This window comes from Leguminivora glycinivorella, chromosome 10, assembly GCF_023078275.1.
Source record: "Leguminivora glycinivorella isolate SPB_JAAS2020 chromosome 10, LegGlyc_1.1, whole genome shotgun sequence".
Lineage (NCBI taxonomy): Eukaryota > Metazoa > Arthropoda > Insecta > Lepidoptera > Tortricidae > Leguminivora > Leguminivora glycinivorella.
In genome coordinates this window covers 9,110,924-9,135,713 of record NC_062980.1, presented here as the reverse complement: position 1 = coordinate 9,135,713, position 24,790 = coordinate 9,110,924, and the positions used below count along the sequence as shown (strand labels likewise).

The following is a 24,790-nucleotide window of genomic DNA, read 5'->3' as shown; positions in this document are numbered from 1 at the left end:
ATTTTCATTTTGTGGTTAGGGTTATTCCTTTTTCGTAAAAAATTTTCTATTTTGATTAGCAAAGGAAAGTTAGGTTAGGATTTTAACGCCTGATTCCATCGTTATTCCTTTGAATTGTCAGAATATCACGAAATATGCAATGAGTCGGAATCGAAGTCGGCTTGCGATCGTAAGTTTCTGGTTACGTGGATCTAATACGGCCATATGCCCATAATATTCTGAATTGGGTGATGTGGGAACGTTTAATTGTTCCCACATCACCCACAATTTCCCCCATTCTTTTGTGAATTCATTACTTACAGTACGTTATTAAAATAAGTTATTTTAAGTAGTTGTATAACCAGGGGTGGTTCACTCCGTGATTATATCGCCGCGTCGCCGCGCTAAAAGTACATGCTGGCGGCCGCGAGTTCGAAAATAGAGGTATATACCTACAAAGTACCCAAGACTTGAATATAATAGTAATTATAACTTTATAACATTCTAATTAAATTCGTTTTAATCCATAGACAACCCTATCGTCCGACGCTGTGCACGTACGGCTCGTTTCTTTAGAATTTTGTAGGCATTTAAAAAAGCGGCATTTAGTGAACATCAAAGCAGTGGGCCTTCTGTACTTGTACTATTATATATTCTGTGGCATAACACAAAATCATTCATGACTTTTCTGACTTACCGCTTATAGTGTTTCTTCACACCAATACGATGTATTTCGCGTATAATTACAGAGACATAAATGAATAGACTTCGTGTCTTACTATCAGCTCGAACAGAGAGCTTTCATATTTTCTTAACATTTCGTCACAGATCCGCGCTCATGTTACTACACCTACTCCATCATTCAGACACCGGTAATAAATTCTAAATGTCACAGACGATGATGCATAATGGATTCATCGCCTCGAGGTGTCATCTCGCGCGTCAGGAGATAACAAACTTTACACGTTCCGGGATAAAAACGTTTTTGGCTAGCCCTTCAGAGTTTTTAAGTCTTATTAATCTTACCACAAAGCACTGATCTTTTACACATTCTAGATGGAATATTGAGAAAACTTTTTTCTTCTAATGCCCAATAGGTGCATGTATTATCAGCACAGTGAGCGACATTGCTTCTTTCAGTTGCGTCAATTAAAAATGTGATGTAAATGGAGTTTTAAGGGTAAATATGGGCAATAGCGATGAGATTGTACTACCTAATTCTCACAACAGTTTTGGAGTTTTAAAGCGTCCGGTTTATCATTGACATGTACAGTTCGCATCTTTCTGTAATAACAAAGAAAACCAATAGATGGCGGTAGCGAGCTTGTATTCCCTGTAAAAAGCGAAGTCTATGTGAGGCAGTCTATCTCTAGGATAAAACCGGCGGTGACAAGAGCATTGGATTCGGTCACGACCGAGTACGAGCACGAAGTAATTACTCGGTTAATTGAGAGGTTTCACGGTCGGAGGGTTGTCAAAGGGAAAGGGGAAAGCGGTGGTTTATGCTTGGGAAGATACTTGTTCTTTCAATTTAGTACATTGACCAGCTCTGTACGAGTAGGTACTATAAGTAGACATATGACATATCGGCAAGCTCTTTGAAGCGTTTTCCTAATGCGCATGGTTGCTTTACGTGATCAATGCAGCGTTGAACGCATGCGATCAACGAAATGTACCTATAAGAGAAATGACATAACGATGTGTTAAAAGCATTTAATTTTTCATACATTTTATATAGCGCGTCCACGTCACACTACATAGATAATGAATGAGAAAGTAATTGTCTATCAAAATCAGAAGCTGACGAAGATCTTTAAAAAGTGCCGACTGCCGACCCAGCAACTTCTCAAAAAAGGAATATTCATGAATTCCTAATATGCTTAGGGGTTTTTCTCAGAGAAGCGCCAGAAGCAGCCAATAAGCCTGATCGGGTAGCGTGAAGCGTGAATCATCTTCAATCCGTCAAAAATGTACGGACTTAAAATGTTGACACGATCTCCCTGAGTTGACCGAGTCAGTCCTTAATATCTCTACCATCAGATTTTTTTTTGTTAAAAATCCAATGAAATTCACATTGCAGTCGGCAAATTTGTATGCACCGGCACTGGTTGGACTTATTTCCATACAATTTGCGCCACACACGACGGCGCGTGCCACGCTTCTGGGAACCTCTCGGATGAAATTGCGCTTTCATTTTAGACGTCTTCGTTTAAATGTTCAACGTTTTATTGATGCACTTATTCTTCTTTTAAATTCCGATGTGCATGTATGAGTTAAATTTATTAGTCATGTGAATTCGGTAATGATTTATTATTTGGTACTTTGTAGGAACAAATTCCTGGAGACATTTGAGGAGAGGACTTCACGCGATTTCATCGGTGAAACTTTTTGACCCCGGAATAACTGGCGTATCGAGGTGCTGGCAGAATGAAATTTAATCTTAAGAAGATTCTTTCCCGTGGCAACTAGGTTTGAAAATCTCCAGCGTTCCGTGATGTCTAATTGATAATGGATTGTAATTGTTTCAGTACAGTCAACCAATTGGAACCCTAGGTCACTGTAGAACTATGTCACAGTGACGTTATAAATCAGATTGTAAGAAATCTCTTACTGCTTGTCATTTTGACATGGTTGTAGAGTGGCCTAAGGTTCCAATTGGTTGACTGTACCTATACTAATCGCCAATATTTTAGAGAGAATTATGGCTGTTATTGGCTTGGAAAATTTGTACCTATTGAAAAATACTTTATTGCAAGTTCATGAGCCATACCGTTTACAGAGTATAAATCAGTGTACGGTTCCCGCCTCAGTCACCACACTTGACTTGGACCCTGAGGTCATGCCTCAAAAGCAATGGGAATAATATGGAAATAGCCTAGAATAATGGGCCCGAATTTCAATCAGTGTGTGTGATCTTGTATAGTGCGATTCTCGCCTCACACTTGATTTGGACCCCAAGGTAGCGTCAAAAGCAATGGGCATAATATGGAAATAGCGTGGACTTAAGGGCCCTGGCCCTGGACAATAAAGTTTGGACAATGGTCGCGGCCGTGTTTACCGACCGCAGCTCGCGGACCACCGGCGGTGCGGCGCTACGCTCTCGAGGAAGGCGGAGCTGTAGCTATACAGTGGAAGATTCGACTTTCTTACCTATGCTTTTTTTGATGCTGTGAATAGTGTAGCTAACTGAGTTTTTAATGCAATACTCAGAACGTCACGAGAAATGTATGTAATTTTTGGTTCTAGTAGGTACCAACCCTTAATTGGACAGTGTTCGCTGTGGCGAACATACATTTCAAAAAAATCTACTGGTCACATTTTCGTCTTTTTTTATATTTCTTTCGACTCAAATTGTAGCATTGTATTGTTTTAATTGGTAGAAAATTAATTCATTACTGTCACAATATTCGTATGTCAGCAGAGCACGCAAAATCGCGGCAAGACGGCAACCGCGAAGTATCATCAAGTTATTTATGACATTTTATTAGATTTTTATGGTGCCACATTAATAAAAACGACATTTATCGGTTACCAATGAGGTAATTAATCGTACTAAAGAGTTTCTAGTTTAGTGTAAGTCTTAATTTAGTGACAGTGACACTTAAAAAGTCATGTTCGTGGTACCGAACACTGCCATCTTCACAGTGAAATAGTAGGTTTGTTGCATGTTCGGTGTGGCGAACACCGCCAGCTACGCAGTGTTTGAATTCCAGGGTTGCATGTTCGGTGTGACGAACATTGCCAACTTATCGGTGGACCTTATACCAAATTTTTATTTCACAAAAGAGCACAAAAGTAAATTAAATTACATTAATATGACGTCTAAATAAAAAAAAAAGATTAACTAACTCTAACCTAATTACGCACATCCCGATGCAAAAGTACCTACCCCTGTTCTTGCCGCGTTACCGTGTTGAACCGCAATGGATGTGCATCAGGAAGGTCCTACAGCGAGGATTCAGACCGCTTTTCTTTTTCCCTCTTCCCCAAAAATACTTTCTAAGAGTAGATTCATCCATTATAATTCATCCAAGTAAAAAATTCTCAATACTCTCATCCGAGGTTCGCTTCACTCAAAGTGTAGTTAGGCATGCACTTTTTGCCCTCGGTGTCAATAAGTCCAATGGGCCTGAGGGTATTCCAGCTATTGTGCTGAAAACGTGCGCTGCGGAGCTTATCCCCAGTTTTAATTCGCGTTTTTTGGCATTCATACTGCTCAGGTAAATGCTCGTCATCCTGAAAGACTGCTTCAGTCCATCCAACCGCAAAGAAGGGTGATCGCACAAACCCTACACACCGACGGCCCATTGAGGCCCAGATGAGAGAACCTCTCTTCTCTCCAAGGCAATGAAGTAAGTGGTTAATAACCAGCTCTTGGCGTACCTGAAGAACACCAGATTATAGTGGCTGGCAATACGGCTTCCGCCATGGTCGTGGCGCTGTTGATCTTTTGGTATACTTATAGTTGGGCCACCGCCATTGAGAACAAGGGAGAGGTACTGGCAGTTAGCCTAGATATCGCTACCTAAGGTTTTTGATAGAGTTTATCATAAGAGACATCTCCCCAAGCTACCCTCGTACGGGCTCCCAGAAAGGCTTTGCACGTGGGTCGCCAGCTTTCTACCTGGGTGAAGTATTTCAATTTTCATCGACGATCAATACTCAGAAATCCGGCCCATTAACGGAGGTGTACCCCAAGGATCTATCCTATCACCGACCCTGTTCATCCTTCATATCAATGATAAGCTAGAAACTAGCAATATCTATTGCTATGCGGATGACAGCACAGATGATAGCCTGTACACAGGTCGTGCAAATGCCTATCGTGAGCAGGTTTTGGAAAGCAGAATGCAACTTGTGTCTCAAATCGATGCCTCTCTTGAGCAGGTATCCGAGTTGAGTAAACATAATCTCGTCTAGTTGAACCCCAATAAGAAGTTTTGCACATTTTCCGCATATAAAACCCTATTTGACATAACATAGCGCCTAAATTACAGGACATTCCCCTTACCGTGTCCAAGAGTATCGGGATATTCGGTGTCAACATTACGAAGGAGGTCTAGTTTCGGGGTTACAAAGTACAAAAAGGGCACACAAAGTGTAAATAATACTTTTATGTTCATTTTCTACGAAAAATTTGTATGTTTCTTAACATTTATACAGCAAATTATTTCACACTTTTAATTCTTGATTAGCTGGCAGTGTTCGCCACACCGAACATAATTTTCCTGAAAAACTGAAAGATTATGATTTTTTTCATTATTTTTTCGGGGCTCCTTATGACCCATAAAAATAGTATTCAACAAAAAAAAACGGTATTTTTAATGTTTCTATGTCTGCCAAATTAAGGGTTAAATAGTTAAACATTGGGGTCGCTGATCACTTTAGATTCACTTAGGTACCTCGAAAAGTAAGTTAGATAGACGTTAGACAATATGTCAGTTGGATATAGATAATTTGATAAATCTGCTAGCCTAGCCAAAGTGGAGATTCGTTCACGGTCCGTGAAGAACAAAAACATAACTGGCTCTGTCGTACCAAACGATAACCGCAATTCGGAGTGTGAATAATTTGCAACGTCAAAATCTAGAAATTACTTTGCTAATCCGCGAATAGGACACGTGGTAGTCAAAAAGTGCTTACGCATTATACTATTATTTAGGTACTTTTATTTTTTATTCTTAATTTTTGTTTATCATTAATTTCCGCAAAGTAATGCCTGATTCCATTGATGATTTGCAACTTGTCTGCTCATCCATGTTCCTACGCTTAGTAACAGAATTATAAGTGAACCGCTTTAAAGAAGATACTGGATTTTAAGTGATACAGGATACGTTTGTATAATCCCCCGAGTCCATGAATTATCCATATTTGTATCCGGTTACATACACCGCATAACCGCGTGTAGCACTTATAAAGATTCTTTCAACACCTCATTAACACGGTGTTTAAAAACATAAAAGAGAAGACAATTCATCTCCAAATGAAGTGTTATGCTGCTATGAGTATTATTTTACATTAAAGGTATCCATTATAACGTCATAAGATCTGGACTTTGAATATTTCCGTTTTTGAATTTGGAACTTTCTTTTACTTCTAAGCACCCTCCCAAGGGTTAACCCACCATTTTATATGGAATTTGACAGATGATAGCCCACTAACCGTGAGTTAAGCGGTTGGTGCAAGTGGGCCTAAGAGGTCAAAACTTTAATTTTATTTGTACTTAAACAAGTACGCCGGAATCAGCGTACGCCGGAGTCAGTTTAGGTTGAGAGAAAGGGACACAGCTATAGCAGTTACATAGCTCCGTAACCTAAACTGAAGGTCAAGAATACTGGAATATTTTCTCCGGACAAAATCTTATGAGGATTCCCTAATATTGTTAGTATTGCCTCTTGTCAAAGTGTTTGTCTTAATATTCCATCTATGTTTTTCTCTACACTGCTGTTTAAATTTATTAATACGCAAATCCAACATTGACATGTATTGTACTAATTTGTTAATAACAATCAAAATACGAATGATGGCCGGTGACTCAGCTAGTCGGCTATTGTTGCAAGTAACATTTTATTCTAAGTACTTCAACTTGCATACATAGTACATACTGTCAGCATACTTATATGCGTAAGCGTCATTGAGGATCATTCTTTAATACATGCACGTAGTACGCGTGGAAGTATTTCATTCATACCGTCATAATCTATTATCAGCGCGTGCCCGCAAAGGCTGGCCGCTGCACTTTGATCTATACAATTGACTTAATCGAATAGTTCATTTACTGTATCGCTATTTTATTTATGGGTTTCAAAAGATAGTAGGAATCTGTGAATGGGATCGGGCTTTAATAAGTCTTTTTGTATTTAACAGGTTAGTTGGGTAAATATAGCTTCGTGAAAGTCTGAACAGGCCCCGTAGCCGAATGGCATTTCTCCGACGCCAAACGAAAACGAAACGTAGTCCGGCTCTGTCGCGCCAATACGCAAGAGCGATAGGGATAGATATCTATTAGCGCTTCGTTTCGTGAGCGTTTCGTGAGCATTTGTGCCACAGATGGTATGAAAAATAATGTTACCTAAAATTCCCCATTTTTCATTCCAACTTATTTTGGATCTGGCTGGCGTTTACAATCAACGTTTATCATATTGGCAACGCCATAGGTGAAGTTTGTAATTAAAACACCATGCATATGTGTATTTTGGCTCATTAGCACCTAAATGCGTTTTCGGACAGGGAGTTTAACAAAGAAAATGTAGTTGACAAAGTGAGTATTTAAATTAGTTCTCAAATTGAATCATAAATACGAATTTAATTTCCATAACGCATTTATGTAAAGTTTGAACATAGACAAGAAGGTTGCACAATTCAGTCCTTACTTATAAAAAGAAAGCATTAGTCACGGTCTGTGGCGGACCACAAACAATGATTTGTTTACTTTAGATATCGCTCTTAAAAAGGCTAATAGATGCATAGAAGCTTAGTGCAAGACGAATGACCACCCACAAAATGCATTTTTACTGTAACGGATATCTAAATGGTAGTGCAATATGGAACCGCTATCGGTCGATGTCAAGGATAGATAATGTTTTGATGGGAATTTATCGCTCTTTGCGGGCCTGTGGGCGTATTCCGACTTTAAAAAATACGATGTCAACACCAACTTGTTTCACTCACACTGACGTAAATGTGAAGGAGGGATATAATAAATTTGCCATGATATTGGTATCCTGTATTAAATCTGAATACACCTCCTGGGTGTGCCCAAGGATACGATATACGAGACTGCGACTAGGAGCGGTCTTTTATAGACGATAGATGATGTTTGCTTTTTACCGGTTAATGGAAGGATCGAATTTTGTCTACAATAGGCGGCGTTAGCGGTGTTAACGTAATATTTTTCTAGCGACTTTTGTAACCGATATAATAACTTGAGAGCGTAGGCGCACGGTAACATTGGTAACCCCAATGAGGGTCCGATCGATGGCCATGTGGGCGCAACACCGCACAAATGAGCCTTTTGTGCTGTAAATTGGTTATGAGGGCTTGAACGATTGCAGTTACGGAATTTAAACGCCTTTTGCAGCTCACGCGGAAGAAAGGGAACTATTTGAAAGCTTTTAAAGCGAGCGTGTCAGTCGGCATGTTTGTTCAACTCAAATTTAGGGCGCGTGACTTTCTCGGGACTTGGGCCCCGTTTTGTAACAAAATGTTTAGATAAGGAAATGTCGCAACGGAAAACAAAACAATGAAGGCTAATAATTGTATTTTGTTACTTTCTTTACTGTTATAGTGAGGTGGTTGAACTGTGTAGGTGTTTATTAGCGCATTGCACGAGTGTACTTCGCGTTGCCTCACTGAAATTGTGAAACAATAGAAGAATAATCACTAAATACAATCAAACATTGGCTAAAGATCTGATCTGACGCTGACTTATTAAATTTTCTATAAGTTGCAAGACAAAGGGCCGATTGCGAAAATTGTTGGTAATCGTAATTAACTGCCGTATTCGAACAATGCCTTTAAGATATTATTGAGATATGATTCCGATTCTATTAGTGTCTAAAGTGACGATTCTTCAGTCAAATCTAGACCGAATATTGACGTAAAGTAAAATGTTCAATACAAACCTATGAAGTTGCTGATCGCCCTACAAGCATCTTGGTTAGTGTAACGAATGAAACTGTTATCCGACTGCGCTAGACTATTAAGCGACCGGACTGGAACGACAGTTATATGTAATGATTTATGTTAATATAATCGCGTAAGGGTAAGTAATGCTGGCGTAGGGCCGCCGTGTCCAATGTTTAATAGAATGCGGTAGGATCACAGTACCTACACTTAGAATCGATATCAGTATTTTATCTGAAGTTAAACAATTTATTCAGCGTGACGATTGCGAGGCATACTACAACATTTTCAAATAATAGTAAAATAAAAACATTCACACCTTCGGCAGGACTCGAACCGTTGGAACCTTCGGAACACTGGCTTAATTCCCCTGATCCAAGTGATCCCCGTAAAACTAGATTTGTGAGGCCTGACGGAAAGGTGAATTTTTCCATTAATTCTTTACTTTTGGAGCTCAAACTTTAAAACACGCGGTTTGTGTTAATTCAAATTAATATCGGTTCACGGTACCCGTGTAATAGTGTATTGGCATTGCATGACGTGCATTTGGCCTACTTCAAGAACTTAGGTAACTACAATACAAGTAACAACACATCTGTGGAACGACTTGTACTGCAAGAAAACATTGGAAGCATAAAGCGCATTTAGTCACCAATGTGTTGGACAATCCTTGTCAAAAATACACTCAATAGACCACACATAATAATGACAACACAGTACAGGACGAATAGCGAAAGATTGTGAAGATTCTACTGCCACCGGTTTTGATATGATGACCACTCTGACAAGTGTGTAACGTTGGTAACGATAAAGAAGAAATTCAAGAAATCAACTCCAGACTCTCATCTCGAGTTTCAGACTCAGATCTCGAGTTTTTCTTATCAAATGAATGCAGTGGGTGCATCGTGCATCGTAATCGATTCGTTGCGAGATTAATGATGTCTTGGCGGCACGAGCATGTAATTATTTAGTCAATTAAAGTATAAAAAAAAATAATAACTTTTTTATTGTACATTTTAATCGACTGTTAAGTGTTGGTAACTAAAACTCCGTTGTATTTCGAGAATTGTTTTTGGGACCTGATTTCGGAATTTCATTATATTTTTCATCATTTATGTTTCGATGTATTTTCTGCATGTATACATATATTCAAGGATTAAGTAACCAGTATTAGTAGTACAGAAGAAACAGTATGGAAAAGGAGACTTGCTTTTTATACGAAACTTCCCTGGGTAACCGCTTTGATAAGATCAAAGGACTTCGTCTACGTAATAATGACGTCAAATGACCATAATACCGGCAATCAAATTTATTACCCGGGTAATGAATGATATATCAGTTAGGGGTTGGACCCGTAATGATGTTCCATTCACAATGAGAACTAACGAGGACATAATTGCAGTGGTCATTACATCATTATGATTAGAGATGGGTAGGGGTGAGTAAATACTGAGTATTTACCCGTAATTTACTCAAAGCACCGAGTAAATACTCGTATTTACTCATTTGGGTGAGTAGAAACTGTTACCTAAAAATAATTTAAAAAATGAGATTTAAGTAATTAGTCGTGTTTATTTTAACTGTGTGGACATGTTTAAATGATATTTATATTATTAGAAGCTTATGGGAGTCTTAGTTTGTCGAAAAAGAGGTAATCATTGTGAGAAAAAAATAGTGATAATGTTTAGTTAGCAGTTTTGTTTTATAAAAGCAGGTATTTACAGTAAAAGTATTAGACTTAAATTAAATTGATGTTCTAGATAACGGCATGACGTTCGGAAGTGATTGTTAATGTGGCACTTACGAGCTTTTATTAAGGGTTTTCTAAAGAAAACTCAAACATGGCTCAGCTGATGACGTTTAAAGTAAAAGTTTTGTGTTTTGTATTATATGGACAATAATTTGACGGTTTCTGGATATTTTTCGGACAACGAATTCGAAAGTTATAAAGGTATAAACATTATTTCGGCCTTAATTATCGTTTTATTCCAAAACTGTTCATATTATTAAAAAACTTTTTTAGAAACATTGAATTAATTTTTAAAGACCTATCAGATGATGTATAACACACTGGTAATTTCTGAATTTTATTTTTGTGAAAAATAGTTATATGTATGGAGAGCACGTCTTTAAAATAAAATTCATATAAATTTGATTACTTAACTTAGTAGCCGATAACAAAATACACCACTATTTCTAATTTGTATTTCCATTTCAGCACGCTAAATAGTTTATACCCACCAATTTGAGTAAAAACGAGTAAATACGGGTATTTTGAGTAAAAACTGAGTATTTACTCGATATTTACTCTTGAGTATTTACTCACTACCCATCTCTAATTATGATGGTAATGCAGTGCCGGCATTGGACAGGACACCAACTGTTACATTGTATACGCTATTATTTTAAGAGATTTTAGATAACGGAAGGGTCTATTGTAAAGAATAATGGTAGTAAAATTTGTTATTGTGTGAAATGTTCATCAATGTCTTGTTTACTTATTTAATTATTCTCTTTATCGTGCGAGATTTGCAGTATTTATTATATTCATTCACTAATAGAGTCATATTAAGCTAAGTTGACAAGCTATTTGGTTGTCCCTCCTGTGCAAGGATTAGGTAAACGTCATAATTTCGACGTTTAAAATAACACTGGCGGAACTGTCAAATTCGTTGTAAAGTTAGCTTAATAAGACTGTATCTACAATTCTACATAGGTACTCATATTATTTTCGGCGTTTTTAATGTCAATTTCCTAACAAGCATCGACTAATAAAGAAGCACATATTATTATGCATTCTAACATAGGCACTTATGCAAATGAATGCCATAAAAACACGGCTCTAATCTATTAACAAAGTAGTCACGCTTTCATCCCCTGTATCTTTTTAATCAAACTATTATTTCCTGGTTGTTTATTAGAATTAGCGTAAATGATTATAGGTCCGCGTCCCCTATGCTCATAGCTTAATTAGTCTAACAGGCCAATTCGACCTTACAGCTGATATCTTTAAAACATTTGAAGGTGTGAGTCGGATATTGTGCATTTCGCTTGTGCTTGCCCAAAGCTGCATTAGCGCAAGCGAGATGCACCATGTCTGAATGACATCTTTCAGATATTGTTGTGTCGGTGCAGTCGGTGTATGTTTGAATTGGCCAGTTGGTCGGCATTTGCATCAGGAGTCGACTGCCCATTGTTTTCCCGATAAGGCCCGCCGACATGCCCTTGCGCCCTTGTAGTTTGTAATTAGAATAGGCAGGTATTTTACTTTGAAGGTCGCGTTTTAAAAGGTACATTTTCTTAAATACCACTGCGTACTTTGCGTATTTGTCTAAGTGGTAGCTTAACAGGTATCATAAAATATCGTTTCATTTTTAAAAGTTTACAAGGTCCCTTTATTTTGTGTTTATTGGCGTACCTATAATATAAAGTCCATAATGTGTGCAAAAAAATCTTTGGTCTGCAATTTGTCGATGATGGGTTTGGACTTCTTCAAACATAAAACCGAAATAACGTATCCAATCCATGTTGTGTTAAGTAACGTATCGTAAAATTCGGATCGTACCGATTATGGTATTATTTCTTTGTCTCAGAATTTAAACCGCCGTCTTATATAAAATGCGATTAGGATTGTAACAATGTCTCACAATTGTTTCTCTCTTTCCAGGTTACTGGTCGGTGCTCCACTAGGCCAAAATCTTCAGCCGAAAACCAACAGGTCCGGGGCGTTGTGGAAGTGTCCCCTCACTGCGGCCACGGGTGACTGCGAGCAGGTCCCTACAGACGGAAAACGAAGTGAGTACATACCTTTATACACGACACATATAGCCGCCATCAATAGAATTTGCTGACATTGTATACAAACCATGTATCAAAAATGTCTTTAGTTTGGGCACGTGGCAGGGTCGCCATGTGGACTAGGAAGTAGGGCAGCAAGTAAACCGAACAATAGAATAGGTTTGCGTTAAAATTGACATTTAATAAATTGATACCTATGTTTATAGACCATTTAGAACAAACATAATTCCTAAGAGAACTATATTTTTTGAAATAAAAATAAATAATTTTTAATATGATGCACTTAAACCAGTAAAACAATAAAATAGTGCTAGAATATGGACAGTTAATTAAATGATTTGTTTACATTATTAGCAATTTCTATTGAGAGCGATTTTAGTTAAAATGCATTTGACCTGATCAAAGAATCATTTTAATCATTTTCAAACATTAAGTCTTGGTACAGCACATATATTTCGAATATCGCCATTTCTAGTTTTCTCAATTGATTCGTATGGATTTTGTACATTCCTTGGAACCTATATTTTTATTACTAAATCTTCTATGACAGCCTACGGTCACACACATCATGCAGAAACATCAAAGAAAATGATTAAACACATTTCGAAAAATTCGTTGAATTTGTAACTTATAACTTCAAGAATCAAGAAGTCTATTATTTATTTTATATCTATCACTGAAGTATGAAGAATAGTCTTATCACAACAAGTAAAACGTAGAAAAGCACATTATTTACTATACTTAGAGTTTTTAGAATATTCAAAACACCAAATAGATTTAGAACACCGTCGACGTAGTAAGTGCACTACACCAACCGGTAAATATTTGAAAATAAAAAAAAATCAAAAATCTTTTATTGTATAAACATGGGTACATAAAGATCTTAGATAATGTTGTTTCGTTTCGCCATATCAAAGCTTACAAAGGCGTAGGTACAATATTTATTTATATACAATACATATTTGTTAGATCCAAATAGCACAATAGCAAACTAAGATATAAAATTTTATAATAATTATGTGCGGCATCGCGTTGGAGTTTCTGGTGTCTAAAGACTTCAATGCATGTTTGCTACCAACGTGGTATTTCGAAAGAAGGAAATAAGTATTCTAAAGTGATAACCTACTATAAAAATAAGGACTCAAATCATTAATTTAACACGATATCCCTGTGACAGGTTACTAGCTTATTCCTTCAATTGTACCTAAGAGTAAGTTCATTAAATAGATACCTCTTGCGGTCCAGGAGTGATAAGACAAAGCCGAAGCTGGTCGGAACGTACAGTCAGCAATACTCGCTTAGCAGTCTTAACACATTTGCATACAAACTTCTATACAGGGCGGATCATTTTTCTTTACAGCTGACTGTACTTATTTATGAACTGCTAATAAAATTTATGTCTGTTGTCGGTGGCGCCAAACAGCGGCTCACGCCAAAGTAAACAAGAGTAAGTGAGCTGTGGTCTCAACCTCCTTTATTAATCATTTATGCTCTTGGACTAATCTCGACTAACCATACTTTTGATTCTACTAATTGTCTGCTACGATTCCAGATCGAACTCATTAATCATAACTCGCAACGCATGCGCATCCAAGTGGCTTTCTAAGTCCAAAAGGACCTTATGCTTAATCTGAAATAAGGAGTATTTTGTGTTCTTTGAAGCATGAGGACCTTTTTATACAGGAAAGCCACAAATGACTGGTTGTCTGGACTTTATTTGCATTACTATTTTGTACATAATCATTAATTTACACCTCTCTGTATTTGGGATTCAGTATGCTGACTGTAATTAAATATCAAGTCAATTTGCGAAATAAATCTCAAATACAGAACGTAATTAATCGTTAAAATGCACCGACTGCTTGCAAACACCCACCCACATGCTTACGCAAAAGCACTAATGTATTTATATTTATTTTAAATTTACCGTAAATTAGTACGGGTATAAAACTCATCACCGCGTATTTTAATGTATTTAGTGATATTATTACTTTAGATACCTATTGTATTGTATGTCGTAGTGAGTAGTTTATGAAAATAGAAATTATATTTACAATGATATAGAAAACAAAAATAAAACCATGGAAAGTATTTAACATAAGCATTAAAAAGGTGACTGGTAATTGGCGGAAAAGTATCAAAATTTAACCAACTACTCATACAAATAACATATTACAAAACATAGAAATTAACAGCCCACGGCGCTTTAAAATGAAATGAAATAATTAAACACCAACACCACTATATATCTGGTATTATCTTGGACACTAGAACTAAATAAAGTATCTAAAATACTGGGCTACATAACATAGATTAACAGGTAGTTAGTCATTTATTTAATTGGTGTCCTTCTGGTGAATTAACGTATCGCCATCATTAACGATATCAGTACCAGCTCAAAATTAACATAGTAGTTTCCGATTAAGTCCATTAACCCGAGACCACAAGTTTGAGTCGTATCTTCACGTGAGTTGATTGCAGGTTTGCAGGAGATTATCGTCACTGCCGTTCAGCCTACGCCCGTCACCGTTTCCCCCTTTATCTTAGGCCTTTCTGTTTTTGATTTTATGCATGTTTAGTTTACAGTCCCATGCAAATTGTATTATACTCTGTACCACACAATGGATTTTGATTTTCTGGCTCATTTGCAACGATTCTTATTACTTTGCTGTCACTCTCTGCATCATACACGCCTGGTTGCAATGCTTTGCATTTACCAATATTACGAAATCGGTTTGCAATTGGGATCGAGATCAATTTTATTTTGATGATTGACTAAAGCGAATACGCGCTTGTCCTTTTCATCAGTTTTTATAAGTGTGAATAATAGTTTTGGGTTAATTTTAATAACATGCTTGATTTTATAGTTTTGATCATCATTAATTATAATCATCATGCGTCCTAATCGATAAAGCTTTTCAAAATTCAAATCCGTGTACGTGACGCGATTAATAACATGTCATTGTTCTGATTTGAGTTGCTGCTATAACGATTTTGTGGCAACATTATACTGGTTGCTTCTGCTATGTTACTGTTACGATCCTTCTACAATATTCTTACAGAAGTCTGTTGATGTTTAGATGTGGACTCTGCACACTTGTTGCCGCCGCTGTCGGAGGAGATCAAGAACGGGCAGTGGCTCGGAGTCTCCGTGGCGAGTCAGGGGCCCGGTATGAAGGCAGTTGTCTGTGCGCATAGGTAAATTTTACCTATTTATTTCTTCATTTATTTGCATGAAGTATAAAATTCGGAAACCACGAAAAATAAAACAATTTATTACGTATGTAGGTACGTACATAACAGATTGAAATACGGAAAATGTTACGTAAGCGAACAAATCCTCTTAAAGGGTCTGTTATATTCTTAAAACAACTTAGATTACGGCTAGGTTGCTATTATCATAATCAATTAATCATTTTAACCTATTGCCTAATGCGGCAGAATAGGTAGGTGTTTTATCACTATCTTGTAAAATATTCAATAATTGTAATAACAATTACAGGTATATTCGAAAGTCGGGGGAGTCGCAATTCGGACAGGGGCTGTGCTACACCCTAACTAACAACCTCGAGGTTGCTGATATGTGGGAGCCGTGCTTGGGGAAGCCTACTGCAAGGTATATTAGTTTTAATTTCTCATGCTCAGAACGTGCTGCTACTATTTCTGTTCTTCTGTTTGTGTAGAAAGTAATACGTTACTGAAACAATATTGTACTTCAAAATCCTTTTTTTGGTCAAATTGTATTTGGTCTTCAATACATTTTTAACTTCTTACCACTTTTAGAATGGACACTATCGTTCGAGTATATGTTCCATTTGTCTGGCGAATCATTTATACCTATCAGACCTTTAACTTTTTCATCAACTTATTTCCAGGGAGCACGAAGAATACGGCCTCTGCCAAGTGGGAGTGAGCAGTTCCCTGCTCAAAGACGACACGCTGTTGCTGGGCAGCCCGGGGCCCTACGCGTGGCGAGGAACCATCTTTACTCTGGACGTCAACGATGACTTGTTCAAGCGAGACAGCTTCTCATATATGGCGCCGGTCGTGGATGGGAAGAGTCCGGTTGAGAAATACAGTTATCTAGGTAAGTAATTGATGATGTTGGGCAACCCGGGGCCCTACCACGGGAACCATTGTCAAACTGCACATCAACATCAATTATAAATAATCTTCTTCGCGAACAACTTCGTTGACTTCAAGAGACGTGACGACTGTGGACAATAATCACCATTCAGCTTTCAAGTCGCTCTATCTTGGACCCGATGCATGCTGACCTGAAATATGATCTCTGTCACAGAAGCTATTCTGTCAGCCCAACGTGTGACCATGCAATATGCATCCATCTCTACATAAATACTTAGTTTAAATCAATTTCCAATGTCTAATAACTTAGCAAATGTTTAATCCCACGGCTGAACTATTTTATTACACAGCCGCAAAGCTCTGACCACAGTTCATTTTAAATTCCAGGCATGTCAGTAGCGGGTGCGAGTTTCTTCGGTAACTCATCGTCGTACGCGGCAGGCGCGCCGCGGTCCCGCGGCACCGGCCAAGTCGTCATCTTCAGCAAGCGCGTCATCCAGGACTGGGGCTCCTCGGACATCGATATACTGGATATAAACCTTATACTTGAGGGAGAACAGTTCGGGTCCAACTTTGGATATGAGGTCTCGTCGGCCGATGTTAATGGAGATGGGTAAATATAATTGGATAATCGTAGACATTTTGTGCTGCTCAGGCTTGCGTATTGGCGCGACAGAGCCAGCGGCGTATCGCTTTCGTTTGGCGTCGGAGAAATGCCATTCGGCTGCGGGGCCAGACATTGACACTTGCGAGTCTTGCGACCGTCTAAGTCGCACTTTTACCCAGTAGAAAACAGTTAAAATCCAACTTACCTACACGTATCTTCGGCTGATGTCATCATAGCAGAATAAGGATTAATTTAATTAAATTATGCATCACGTCACGTTGCGCTATCCTAGTGACTGATTTAGAATCAATTAAAACATGATTTGATATCATGATTATCGTTTAAAACATCATTTTACGCTTGTGCAACGTTGCTCATGGATACAAATATAATTATTGTTATTTCGTTTTCAGGTTACCAGATCTTCTCATTGGTGCTCCATTCTACTTCTCAAGAGATACAGGTGGAGCTGTGTACCTATACATCAATGACAAATATCACTTTTCTCAAAAGTATAATCTGAGATTGACGGGTACACAAGAATCTCAATTTGGCATAGCGATAGCAAACGCTGGAGATTTGAATAAGGATGGTTGTGAAGACGTGGCTATTGGAAGCCCATACGAAGGCAATGGAGTGGTATACATTCACCTCGGTGACAGAAAGAAGGGGTTGCATACTAAGGCAGATCAAATGATTACTGCAGAATCGTTGCCCAGTGTTATGAAAACATTTGGTTACTCACTGTCTGGTGGTGTGGATTTAGATGCGAACGGTTACCCAGATTTACTGGTTGGAGCTTATGAAGAAGTAAGTCTATGTTGTGAAAAATTATATCGTAACTTTTTTTTAAATTAAGTATGCTGATAACTGCAGTTTTATTTAACAATATTAAACTACCCAATTAGACGTTTTTAGATATTTATGACTATTATCTAATGTTACAGAGTGGAGTAGCCCTTCTCCGAACAAGACCAATCATCGACATTAAAACCTCCATCAAACCATCGAAAACTATCATCAACATCGACCCCACAATACAGGCTTGTGAAATGAATGGAGTGAACTACACCTGTTTCAAATTCCAAGCCTGCTGTATCATAAAGTCTCTAGTCAACACTCTCCAAAATGTACTGCATAATGTGAATTATGTCATTGAGGCTGAGACTTTTCCGGGTGGAAAGAAATTCTCTAGAGTGTTCTTCGATTCAGATAAAAGTAATGTTATTGATAAGACAATACAATTGGAGAAGGATACTGAGGTTTGCAGGGAACATTGGGTGTATCTGAAAAATAATACGAGGGACATTCAAACACCTATCAAAGTAAGTATTTACCTCTTCAAATGATGGCTTGATTCTGTAATTTTTTTGTCGATCCAGATTTTAGTAATTTAGTATAATGCTAAAAGGGTAATTTTTACCCTAAATTACATAGGGACCAATTAAATAGCGTGTATGGAGCCCTAAAATTCTTGTGACGACTTTGGCGAACTATGGTTATTTATGGTAGGCATATCGCGCAGTTCTACAACTCACAGAGCCACTACTTATTTCCAGTTTCAAGTGACCTACAAAATAGTTCACGACGTGCCCAAATACTCGACGACCCGTGCGTTGCCGAACATCGATGACTACCCAGTGCTGAATGCGACAGCGACGTCGATGTTCACCGCGAACTTCTTGAACGACTGTGTGACGGACGGGGTGTGCATCAGCGACCTGGTTGTGAACCCAGTGTTGCAACTTCCCAAGGGTAACAATCTTATTATTTGGTATCTTTCACCTGGTTTCAAAATCCTCAACCATACCAACATCTGAAACATCTTCAATCCTTCACACTGCACCGGTTTAACGTTCTTAAAATGTATTTAAGTAAAATATTGACTTTAATATAGCAATTAAATATTCTTTTTTGCAGCTGACGATGGTAAATCATACACCTTGACATTGGGTCAGGAAGATGAAATAAAACTGTCCATCACTGTTGATAACTACGGAGAGTCCGCTTACGAGAGCCACTTGTTTGTGCAGCACCACTCTAGTCTACATTACATCGCTGCCAATATTAGCGTAAGTGCTGTCATTTAATATTCTAGAATCAATAAGAAGGTAACTGGCCACACGCTTTACAATTTCACCAAGACAAAAAACTCCTTATTAATTAGGAGTTCTAGTAACACGGACGGGGCTAAGTAGGCAGTTGCCGTAGTCATCATCCTCCTTGAGTTATCCCCGTTATCCCGGCATTTGCCATGGCTCATAGGAGCCTGGGGTTCGCTGTGACAACTAATCCCAAGATTTGGCGTAGGCTCTAATTTTATGAAAGCGACTGCCATCTGACCTTCCAACCCAAAGGGCCTTATTGGAATTAGTCCGGTTTTCTCACGACGTTTTCCTTCACCGAAAAGCGCGACTGGCAAATATCAGATGAGTTTCGAAAAACTCATTGGTACGAGCCGGGGTTCGAACCCGCGACCTCTGGGTAGTTGCTGTAGTATCATTACGAAATTATGTGTTTTTGAAGAAACATGAAATACACTATTATCTTTTCAAATTACAGGATAAACACATTATCTGCACGAGCGTCAACAAGACAGTGGTATCCTGCATGCTGGAGAACCCCTTCAAGAACCAGGGCAACGCCGCCACCCCCATCACTATGCGGTTCGACGCCAGGGCCCTGGAAGACAATGAACCTTCGGTGGTCTTCGCCGTGTGGACAAACTCGACGTCGAAAGAACTGTACCCTAACAAGAAACCGGCGGTGGTCGAAGCCTTAGTTGTGAAGAATGCTGAATTGTTGATTAAAGGGTAAGTGAATCACCATGAAAATATGCCAATAGACACCTAATAGAGGATAGGATTCAACTTGTTTAAATTTAGGAATAGGTTATTAACTTATTAATAACGTTTTTGTTTTTTTGTAGTGCTGCAAGACCTGAACAAGTTTTCTACGGAGGAGAAGTGAAGGGTGAATCCGCTATGAAACACTTTGATGACATTGGCACGCGAGTAGTCCACACATATCAGGTAAATAAAAATGAGACACATACCTATAGTGACAACACACCATTGGTTGATGGCGTTGATGCACGATTTCATTTTGAATATATATGGAAACAACGCAGTATTGCTTACATACATATATACATACAATCACGCCTGTATCCCATAAAGGGGTAGGCAGAGCACATAAAACTACTAAAGCTTCAGGGCCACTCTTGGCAAATAAGGGGTTAAAAGAAAACGAAACTGTGGCATTGCAGTGACAGGTTGCCAGCCTCTCGCCTACACCACAATTTAACCCATATATCCCATAGTCGCCTTCTACGACACCCACGGGAAGAAAGGGGATGGTGAAATTCTTAACCCGTCACCACACAGGGTTGCTTACAACTGACAATAAATACTCTATTGGCTTAGAATGACTCAACCTATCGTACTTATGAGGCTGAAACGTCATTTGCAAAACGTTATTGGAGGGCACACCTATTTTTAAAACGTCATCATTAGCTTGCACTCATGAATATTTACTAAAAGCTCAATAAATATTATGTTCAAAGGTTTACAACGAAGGCCCATGGCGCGTATCATCGCTACAAGTAGTGATCTCCTGGCCACACCAGGTTGCTTCTGAGAATGCTCAGGGCAAATGGCTTTTATACCCGGAAGATGTACCCACTGTCGACGGAGAAGCTGGTAAGATAATTATAGAATTATACTAGGTACTCGTATATTTTAGCATATTAGCTTAAATAATTTTATCTCCCAGTGCTGGGCAAAGGTATTTCAACCAATCCAGAAAAAATGCGTCCAAGTCGTCCCGCCGTATCTTCTGCCGTCTGCCTCAGCAAGGTCTTGCACCATCTACTGTGTTCCGTGGATTGGAGAATTATCCTAACAAGTTATTTTACTGATCACTGTTTTATTATTGAATACGAGTATATGCATCAAGTCGAGATGCAAGTTCTCTTTATGCTAAACACTTTGTGATGTGCAGCTATTGGTTTACTCCTGATTATCAGTATTTAATTTAAATATTTCCCTTACAGATCAAAGCAACGGCGAATGCTTCATTGCGGAAACAGAAGTTAACCCTCTTAAATTGACTAAGAGACCTGGAACTCCAGAACCAATTTTAGAGAACTTGGAAGAAGACCCATTCCGAACTAGCGGCAAGCTGAGCGTCAGTTCCAATGAGAAGTACAACGAATCTAGTTACAAGAACGTCATTCAGTACTCGAGTGCTTCAGAGAACAAAGTTAGAAGAAAGCGAGAGGATGATATAGTCAAAGCTGAAGCGTATACGGATAAAGATGGTTATCGAAAGAATGTCGTAAATATGGTAAGGGAAAAGTGCCATGTTCAAAATGTTCAAATGTAGTATTAGTTCTTAGGTGAAAAACTTAAGAAAGTCACCTGTTATGTGTGAGTGACGTGTTCGAATAGAGAACACATATTTAAAATTAGTAACACAAACAAAACAAACGTCTATTCGAACACGTCACTCACTCACAACAGGTGACTTTCTTAAGTTTTTCACCTATATCAAAATTTCCAAATTTACACCATCATTCAAATCCTTTCATCTGAATTCTAATAAAACTAGCAATACTTTAACTAGTACTACTGTACAACTTGGTGCACCCTACTGACTAGTACCTAAAGCTAGATTTTGCAAATTGTTTGTAGATAACAGTATCGCACAATGAAACTTGGTAATTTTTTATACACTTAAAGCCACTAAACAGAGACTAAACGTAAGTCTAACAAATGTTTACAGAACTGCCTAAAGAAGACTGCAAAGTGCATCCAGTTCCAGTGCGTGATCTACCGTCTCGGGCGCGCTCAGGCCACCACTATCACCATCAGGGCACGCCTGTGGAACGCCACGCTGGTCGAGGACTACCCGCGCGTCAGTCACGTCAACATCGCCTCCAATGCTTACATTCTCATCCCGTCTCATTATAATATTCATCAGAATAAGGAGGACGATGATATGACGATGGTAAATAGCTTTTGACTTTATTTGTGTAGAGTAGTGCACAGCAGTTGTTAGCAACGTCAACTTACCTAAGATCTTTCTACTAGTTCATTCTGCGGTCTTCGCCTTTAGTTAAGTAAGATTCGTACAGTTTCTTTCTTCATCATTATTTCTGAATTGAATTCGCGTTTAAAATAAACATCCTCATATTCTTCTTTCATTACAGGTGGAAACAGTGGCGTATCCAGACTTAAAGATCAGTGAACCGACAGAGGTGCCATTGTGGGTGATAATAGTGTCAGTAATAGTAGGACTAATAGTGTTAATTCTGCTCATCATAGCTTTGTGGAAGCTTGGCTTCTTCAAGCGGAGCAGACCCGACCCGACGCTGTCGGGCAACTTAGAGAAGAACAATCACGAGTCTAGTCCGTTCATTGGACGAGACAGAAATAACAAACGATAGCTGAAGTTTTACTTTTCAACGACCAATAGAACAGTACATTTCAAAAATGGGACTTGATAAGTTGTGTTGAGCACAAGAATCATGTTTGGTGCGCGTGTGGCGCTGTCTAGTGATTTTTATAATATAATAATTTATATTTTGACTGTGATGTCTTCATAGAGGAAAAATGCGTGAATGTGATGTTTGGAAGAGAAACATGGTTTTATATTTTGTTGATGTTTTTCACGATCCTCGATATAATATTTTTATTGTTTCGAAAGCTTATTTTTTCTGTGTGGGTAAAATGCATTTTCGAATGAGTGTTGAAATAATAAATGATTTTTGTTAAATGCTTCTTTATTCTATGCAAATGGATATCTATTTAGGTACTTTCTGTAAATACTTGCCTTATTTAGATAATATTTATAAAACATTATTTAGATATTTACTTAATTGCTACGACTAGACTTTTACTAGTCACAAAACATTTGATAAGTTGAACAACTGTATTATAGTAGGAGTGTGTGAAAGTGAAACTGGTCACTTATTTAGTAACAATCTACTTAAATAATTATTATTAATGTTCGAGGGGCGTATTCAATAACATCCTTATTCATAAACGTAATCTAAAGTTATCAAGCCGATAAAGTTCCTTTGTCCTTTTCTGTCACATCAATACGTTGGAAATGGAAATACGAACTTGATAACTTTAGAGTAGGTACGTTTATGAATAAGGAGGTTACACTATAAATGTTTCGCACTGCCTTTGGAACGTAATTACATTAAATTTAACGAGCGCGATGATATGATATTGGGGTAATTCACGAAAAATTTGTCTGCGCATACAATGAAATGTCACGGTAATTAGACTGCGGTTCCAGTAATATGTTTTAAGAAAAATCCATGAATCTTTAAATGTTTACGTTTGTTTTTGAATACGTCTACCCCAAGAGTTTAGTTACATGTAATAATTGTAAATATTTTGTTGTTTCGATAAGTATGTTGACATTATTGTACTTAAAAGTATTTGTAGATTTGACTAGTGGAAGTACGTTTTTGTACTAAGGGCACGAGTTTCCTTGAATACATACTGTAGCTTAAAATGTTCTACTTTTACACGCACAAATAAGTATAGCTGAAATAGATAATCAACTAAATGGGCCATTTTTTTCAAAGTTGTCCACCCCCTTTTTTTGTAACATGGGTATTTTTTACGCGATTCATACTCAGAATCGAGAGCTTTTCGATCCTGATAGGAGAAAAAAAATGTCCCAAGATTTCCATAAATTTTTTCGAACCTTCCATTCCGTTACCGCCATACAAAATGTATGAAAAAACCGGACAGACAAATGGCGAAACTATAAGGGTTCCTAGTTGAACGGAACCCTAAAAATTAACGGAAAAAAAACCTTGGGACACTTTTTTTCTCCTATTAGGATTGAAAGAGCTCGCGATTCTGAGTGGAAAACACATAAAAATTTCCAAATAAAAAAAAAAGTGGGGTGGGGTTTGAACAAAATGGCCCAAATAAGTGTTTTATTAAAATCTGATACCTACCAACCTTATTATCAGTATACATACCTAGTATACCTACCTCTGTGTTCAATTGGTCATGTAGAGGAAGTATAATGAGTATATAATCTGGTACCAATATTTATTTGTGCGAAATAAAGCAAATATATTTGATAAGAGTACTATTTAACATTTCAGCATTTTTCTTAGAGCACTAATTTGAAAAAATGCGGAGACTCCTACTTAACAACTTTATAAGGTACAGGGGCAATTTCGCCTTCGAGTAATTTCAACTAATCTATATGTTTGCAATGTTTTACATTATTGACGGGTGTTTAGTTTACTCATGTGGCCCTCGGGTCAATATTGTAAAACACTGACATTTTTATTATTTAAAATTAACCCCTAGACGAAATTGCCCCCTTCACCTTATATAAATTATTGATAGAAGTTGGCTCTTTTGTTGTACATAATTAGTTAGATATTTTTTACATAAACTGATTAAATCCAGTCAATGTCAGTGTCAGGGAAAGACCGTCTTATTTGCTAGATTTGCTACTTCCCTCAACTAACGTTAATTTATTAAGTAATAAACATGACTGATTATAAAAACAGTTAACATTTAATTTTTGTTTGTGTTGCGAAATTGTTTTCGCCAAATTAAGTTGTTTGACTTCTCAAACAGACTTATTAAAACAAAGTCGGAACGGAAACAGACGGTCTTGTCCATAAATGCGTACATAAGTGAATAACAA

At 37.8% G+C, this 24,790-nt stretch overlaps 2 protein-coding genes across 3 annotated transcripts in view; both read left to right on the top strand.

Annotated features, from left to right (window-relative positions):
* LOC125230299 (dual oxidase) overlaps positions 1 to 24,790 on the top strand; it is a 219,468-nt gene that overhangs the window by 102,937 nt on the left and 91,741 nt on the right. The window lies entirely within an intron of this gene.
* On the top strand, positions 12,279 to 23,725 carry LOC125230300 (integrin alpha-PS1). Its single transcript, XM_048135430.1, has 15 exons — positions 12,279 to 12,399; positions 15,465 to 15,600; positions 15,905 to 16,018; positions 16,278 to 16,489; positions 16,876 to 17,101; positions 17,509 to 17,905; positions 18,043 to 18,420; positions 18,655 to 18,850; positions 19,016 to 19,167; positions 19,658 to 19,908; positions 20,025 to 20,127; positions 20,661 to 20,796; positions 21,150 to 21,442; positions 21,881 to 22,105; positions 22,308 to 23,725. Exons 2-15 carry the CDS (start codon positions 15,575 to 15,577, stop codon positions 22,542 to 22,544), a joined length of 2,946 nt encoding a protein of 981 aa, XP_047991387.1. The 5' UTR covers positions 12,279 to 12,399; positions 15,465 to 15,574; the 3' UTR covers positions 22,545 to 23,725.

What these genes read in the sequence shown, in the direction of transcription:
- LOC125230300 (XM_048135430.1), top strand. Translation starts at nt 15,575, where the DNA reads ATGAAGGCAGTTGTCTGTGCGCATAG. An exon ending in TTGGGGAAGCCTACTGCAAG is followed by an intron (nt 16,019 to 16,277) that starts GTATATTAGTTT and finishes ACTTATTTCCAG; the next exon opens with GGAGCACGAAGAATACGGCC. An exon ending in AGTGTTGCAACTTCCCAAGG is followed by an intron (nt 18,851 to 19,015) that starts GTAACAATCTTA and finishes TCTTTTTTGCAG; the next exon opens with CTGACGATGGTAAATCATAC.